A 7,130-nucleotide genomic window follows, 5' to 3' on the forward strand; every position below is an offset into this window, starting at 1 on the left:
GTCACAAATTATCTTAGGAGCAGTGGAAATTGTGGAAATGTGTTCTCTGGAGTCAGAGGCGTAACTAGAAATCCCAGAGTCCAGGTGCAAGAATCTAAGAAGGCCCCCCCCCCCCACCCAAAAAAGTGAATTTGATATATATCTTTTTTTTTTTAAAAAAAAACTTAACACTGAAAAAAAATGTGAATCAGATTGCATGTCTGCAAAAGGAGGTACCCTGTGCCCACAGTCTGTGAGATGGTCTGACCCCCTATTACTGTGCATAGTGACACTGTTTAACCCACCAGTACTGTATATAGTGAGTCAGTGACACAGTCTGTAATCTGCCGGTGAGATGGCTGGCCTGACCCTACCCGCCCCAGTACTTTATAAAGTGACCACAGTATTCTGTGACATAGTCCTGCCCCCCGTACTGTATATAGTGGTACTGTATAGTGACACTGTTTACCCCCTCCCCCCATGCTGTAGTAACAAGATCTGTAATGTGCTGGTTCCACAAACATACACACACACACACACACACACACACACACACACACACATACATGCATAAATACACACACAGTCACATACATACACACACACACACCAATGGCTAAAACAGAAAGACTAACCCCTGTAGTCAGAGACACTAGTGAAGCATAATGTCACACTCACATGATATCAGTGCAGGCAGTGGCAGGTCAACTTTTTTTTTTTATTTTTCTTTTTTGGAGCTGGGCCCCCATCCTTGGGGCTCAGTCGCAATTGCGACCTCTGTACCCCCTGTAGTTTCTCCCCTGTCTGGAGTGATGAATCACACTTCACTTTCTGGCAGTATTATGGATGAATCTAGATGTAGTGTATACAAGGGAAAAACTAGCAACCACAATGCATAGTCCCTACTGTAAAGTTTGGTGGATGAAATATAATGATTTGGGGCTGTTTTTCAGGGTTTGGCATAGGCCTTCAGTGAAGGGCTATCTTAATGCTACAGGATGCAAAGACATTTTAGACAATTTGGCCTTCCAACTGTTTGGGGAAGGCCCTTTATTGTTCCAGCACACCTCGGCACCTGTGCACAAATCAAGGTCCATGAAGAGATGGTTTAACAAGTTTGGTGTGTATGAAGTTGAACGCCCTACACAGAGCCCTAACCTCAACCATTCAGGAAGAAATGGAATGCCAATTTCCAGCCAGACCTTCTTATCCAACATCAGTGCCTGACCTCACAAATGTTTTGTTGGTTGAATAGGCACACATTCTCACAAACACACTCCAAAATCTTGTGGAAACCCATCCCAGAAGAGTTGTGACTGTTACAGCCACAAAGTGGATGGGGGCAACTCTACATTAATGACCATTGTTTTGGAATGGGATGTCCAACAGGTTTATAGAGTTATGATCATCAGGTGTCCACAAACTTTTGAACATATATAGCATATGTAGACTGCAATCACAAATAATGGTGTATCTTTTAAGATTTTAGTATTCAAAGTCAGTTTTTCAAATGAGCTCATTTTTGGTGTTCCTAGAAAGGCACACACAGAAATCAAGTATATAGCTAGTCATCATACAAGAGGAGGACAGTCACATATTGTCAGCAATTACAAAGGGAAAAAACTTGTAATTGTTATCAGTACAGTTGTATTTATTATTTTATTTGCTCTTTATATTATTGTGATGTAAGATTTACAGTTGCACGCATATTCTTGCAGGTAAAATCTCAGAAATTTACAAAGAAACTCATACACTATCATATCTATAATGTTGTGTTCATTATATTATTATTTGTGTGTAATGCTTTGACCTATTCGGTAGAATTACACGTAGGTGGCACGGAGTACAATACTTAAGGGCCATACATGGAAGCACAGACAGAGACAAAAGGAGTAGAAGTATCTGTTCCCTAGAGCGTACAATGTAGGGTCAGATAAAGGGTGAGGTAGTTTCTGAGGATATGGTGCTTGGTCAGTCAATAAATGACAAGTATTCTGAGGAAGTGTATTGGTTAGGGACTTTATTAATTTAGGGGTAGTCCTCTTGGAACAAGTTGTTATTGAGGGAAGATTTTAAGCTATGAAGACTGGAGGGGGAGGGGGGGTCTGACAGACTAATAAACAGAATTAATAGCTATATGAGAGGCACATATTAAAAAGAGTTAGATTAAAAATTAAGATTTTAAAATAATATTCAAATAAATTGCATTATTCTATTATATTTCATATGAACCGGATCTTGTCCAGAAGAGAAAACCCACCACAGTTTTCCAGAGAGTATTCTATGCCCTACATTTCTATACTGTTTTAATGCTAATCAAGCACATTTTCATAATTTGTTAATTTATTTATTGTTATTAGTTTATTAGTGAATTAATTTGCTTCAGTCTGGCATGGTAAAGAAATAGCATTTATTGCTACTCTGTGCAGTCATTATGATTGTCCCACCCGTGTTCAGGCAGGTAATTTGCTTGAACTGGTTGACAAGGACTGGAAATGAAAAAACAAATTCAATGTACATCATGACACAACATGACCTTGGTTTGGACTTCTAATGGTATTTAGACACTCAATGTTTAACTAAGGAAATACACATAAACATTAACTGGAGAAGCCAGTATCCAATGAGATGGTCCATAAAAAGAGTATAAAGTTGGTTCATTGGAAAACAATGATAAAAGAAATAAGTTTATAACAAATCCATAGCTTGGCAAATCAACAAACAAAAACACTCAAAGCTGAACATTAACAGACCCATAGAACCAAAAAATAACCAAAAGTTAAATAATTCTTAGGACAGTCTTATTTATATCTCTATAAGTATTTAATGACCTATTTTTTGCCGTTTTCTCACCTATTAAATATTTATTTAAAGGCCCATAATACCCAAATGTTTAAATACTTGAAAGTGATGCAGTATAGCTGTAAAAAGCTGACTAGAAAATATCACCTGAACATCTCTATGTAAAAATGAAGGATATTTTACCTCAAATGTTTCTCAGTAGCCACATCCCATTTTAAAGCACTTCTAAGCAACAAATCAGTATGTCTGTCCCGGGACAGCGGAAGGAGCGAGCTTACGTGCACTCTCATCTTATTTCCCTATTCAGTTTAAGGAAGTTTACTAGGAAATCTCATGAAAGTTAAGTCAAATCTCATGAGATCACAGTAAAAGAGTTCATAACCTCAGCACTGTTGATGCTGATTGGCTGCAATTCATTTCTTCATTTTTTTTGTTTTTTTACCTGCAGCTGAGCAGCAGTTGAGTATAACTTTTTACACAGAACTTACTCTGCTGAGCTGAGGAAATTGTGAGGTAAAATATCTTCCTTTTTTACATAGAGATGCTCAGGTGATATTTTCCTGTCAGCTTTTTACAGCTATATTGCATCAGTTTCAAGTGATTTAGCATGAGTATTATGTCCCTTTAATGAATTAACTAATCTTTCTGTAAAGAAATGCTATCACCTACTATATCTGTTTTTGTTCTTTTTGAGGTGAAAAACTGCTATATTAAATACCTGAGGATTTCTATCATACAACCTAGTCACATCCTCTCTTTCAAGATTTATATACTATAGGGACATGGAATTCTAAAAATTTAACGTTTAGGATTTAAACAGAGCTTACAATTTAGAAAAAAAAATAAACTTTCCAATTTTCTTCTTTCTTTTTTTTTTTTTACCATTTTAGTGACACTATGCTGAACACTTTCTTGTTCATTTATATTCTTTTTATTCATAGCCTGAGATATAGTATCTGTGAATTATTTAAAAAAGTTAAAGGGACATTCCAGCCAAAATTGCAAACCACATGGGTGCATTTCTGTATTTAACAGAAGCAATTTTGTTTCAAAGGTGTATTTAAATATGCACCGTACACCAACATTTTAAACACAACACTTGTTCAGAGAGCCTAAGGTGATTGTACCATCTGCTAATGACTCAATTTGTTAATTGCTGACATGATACAAGCCCCACTGATGATCTGAGCAGCTGCATTGTTATATTATGTGGGTGCAGTGAAAATATGTAGCTATGCTTCACATGCACATGCAGAGAAAAATGATAACACTAAAACAGAGATAACTCTTAATAGAAGCATTTTTGCCAATACAGGTATATTGAAAATATGTTTCTATTTAAAGATGCAATAAATCTATGTGCATTTATATTTTGACTGGAATGTCCCTTTAAGCTCCGTCTTATAAAATTCAACTGCACAAACCCCAGACAGTTTACTCTGTTTTCAATGTTGTTAGTGAATATAGTAAAAGACATTCTCAGAATATTAAACAGATTTTTCTCTGACAATTCACTATCTTACAGTAGGGGACGGCTCTCTTGTCCTCCCATTGAATTTAATTGGATCACAAGACACGATAAAGACCTTATTTTTAGCAACAGCAAAAGGAAATCCCACTACTTTAGAAAGTGGTATATTCTACAGTGGAATTTACTACTGAGAAATATAATGCATATATATAAGGCTAATAAATTAGTTTTTACTTTTTGATATCAGTTTCCTATACCACAGTAGGCTGTGTATTTTTTTATTTATTCTAAACAGTTAAACTTTTGGAATTTTGGATCTTGAAAGAAACCTGTTCTTTGCGCAAACTAATATCATCTGGAATCTTGTTCCAAGTGTTTGATTATTTTATTTTTCTTATATGGAAGCAGCTGTGAAATTTAAAAAAAAGTGGTGTTACTAAACTGCTTTATTTTCTTAAAAAATATGAATATAAAATAGTTAATGAATAAATGTAGATGTCAAACTGACAGCTTAGTGTAATCATTTACAGGAACAATATTTATCAGCAGAGAAATGATCAGGCTCAGATGATTAAATCACAGGACAGCTAATTTTTATGGCTACTGTTTTTACTTACCTCTTGAGGGGAGCAGGGACTTTTGACATTTGAAAAGTTGACTGTACCCACAAGTTAAAGACCTTTTCATGGTTGCGGTGATACACATGCTACAGACACCAAGCAAGAATGTGTAGATAGCTGAAGAGCATTCCCGTGGGTTAATAATATAACACAAACACAGCTGGGATCAGGAAATAGGAGGAGAAGGAGTAGGTGGATTCTTTTGCTGGTTACTCGTGAAAAAAAAAATCAGGGAAGTTCTGTATCATTTTTTTTAAAATAAGGACCTGTGTTACTGCCAGGGGTACAACATGATTCCAAGGACTTTTATACTGTACTACATTAACTACCTGTCAGTAAAGTAACTGGCGTAGAAATACTCACACAATTTTCTTTATTCTTTTGTTTAACAAAATAACAGTTATAACGATAACATTTTTAAAAAGTGATAGCTGTTAACTAATGCAACATAGGAGATTGAGTGTCTCAGAGTAGAAGATAATAGGGTATCCATACTATTCCTTTGAATAGTGCCCTATAATGTCTTATGCCCTGATGATCAAAAGTGCTACGAGACGGCGAAATATTCAAATTGATCCGTCAAGTGAGCCTGTCAAAATATTATTAGCTCTCGACATAGCGGCATCACCGAGAGGCATTTACTATACATGCCATTGGTCAGTGATGCTGGCTATAGACAACACCTAGCATCGCCGACCATATTGGCGATGTATAGAAAAGGATCACTGGAATATAACTGCTGTTTGCCTAACCACTAATACCTCTAAACCGAAGTACTCCACAATTGCAAACTAACACTACACTAATAAACATCTAAACTGTCACATACGCACCACAAGTCACTATTAACCCTTATACCACCACATACCCATCACAAGTATCTATCTATTAACCCCTATGCTGTCACAAACCCATTGCAAGTATCTAAACTATTAAACCCTATGCTGCCACATACCCATTGCAAGTATCTAAACTATTAACCTCTATGCCACCACATTCCCATTTGGAAGTATCTAAACTATTAACCCCTATGCTACCACATATCCATAACAGGTAACTAACTATAAACCCCTATGCCGCTACATACCCCAAACGCAAACTTACCTAACACCTAACCCCCCTCTAAACTAAAACCCTATGTTAAATGTAAAATATAAGTAAAATAAAATAATTACACCTAAACTAACCCCCTCCAAACTTTCCTACAAGTATGGGGGTCGATTAGGTGATTATTGTTAGTATATATTTATTAGGCCATAATCTCTTAACCACCCCCATACACGCATGGGGGTTGATTAGGTGATTATTGTTAGTTAGTATTTATTAAGCCTTAATCTCCTAACCACCCCTCATACCTGTATGTGGTTGATTAGGTGATTGTTGATGATTACTATTTATTAGGCCGTAATCTCCTAACCACCCTTCATAGCTGTATGGGGGGTTGATTAGGTAATTATTAATTGTTACCATTTATTAAGCCTTAATCTCCTAACCCCCCCATACCTGTTTGGGGGATTGATTAGGTGATTAGGTTAGGGCATTTTAGGGGTTAATAGTGCATTTATCTACAATGTAAAATATTATGCATTCTTATGTATGATGCATATTCTATTGTATTTAAATTAATGTGTATTCATTTTTTTCTTGTGTTTTTTTATTTTAAACACAAATATATATTTTAAAATTTAAACTGTTAAAAAGGCATTAGTATTACAATTGTTTTATTACATAACAGGCATGCAATTATTTAAAATTATAATTATAATGCTACTCTCTTTTATAACATAAATACCTATTTTAAAAATACATTTTTATTTAAAATAATAAATGCATCAAGCAAGAATATCTACATTTTAATTAATATATCCAAAACTTAAACTAATATGCATTAGTATTGAATATACATTAAAAGGTATTTATGTTATCTTTTGTTTATTAGTGATAGCATAGATATATATGTTAATATATATTTATGTTTTAGTAGTCAGACTAGCATTAAATTATATTTTTACATAACAGGCATGCAATTATGTAGAACTATAATGTTAATTATACTGCCTTTAATAAGAAATAATAAACACAGCAAGAAAGATTAATTACATTTTAATTTATATGCAAATATTTAAACATTATGCATTCTATATAGCAATGCAAAATTTTAAATATTTATTTATTTATAAAATATTTTACCAGGAAGGATAAATTGAGATTTCTCTCGTTTCAAGTATGTCCTGGGTCCACAAAACATTGCATTGATA

General features: G+C 34.7%; 1 protein-coding gene across 1 annotated transcript in view; it reads right to left on the bottom strand.

The window, feature by feature from the left end:
• AGXT2 (alanine--glyoxylate aminotransferase 2) overlaps positions 1-5,025 on the bottom strand; it is a 113,682-nt gene extending 108,657 nt beyond the window's left edge. Inside the window, exon 1 of the mRNA XM_053701200.1 lies at positions 4,870-5,025. Within this exon, the coding sequence (XP_053557175.1) occupies positions 4,870-4,957 (88 nt within the window). The 5' untranslated portion in view covers positions 4,958-5,025. The remainder of the gene's footprint in view (positions 1-4,869) is intronic.
• Between the last annotated feature and the right edge of the window lie 2,105 nt (positions 5,026-7,130).

This window comes from Bombina bombina, chromosome 2, assembly GCF_027579735.1.
Source record: "Bombina bombina isolate aBomBom1 chromosome 2, aBomBom1.pri, whole genome shotgun sequence".
Taxonomy (NCBI): Eukaryota; Metazoa; Chordata; class Amphibia; order Anura; family Bombinatoridae; genus Bombina; species Bombina bombina.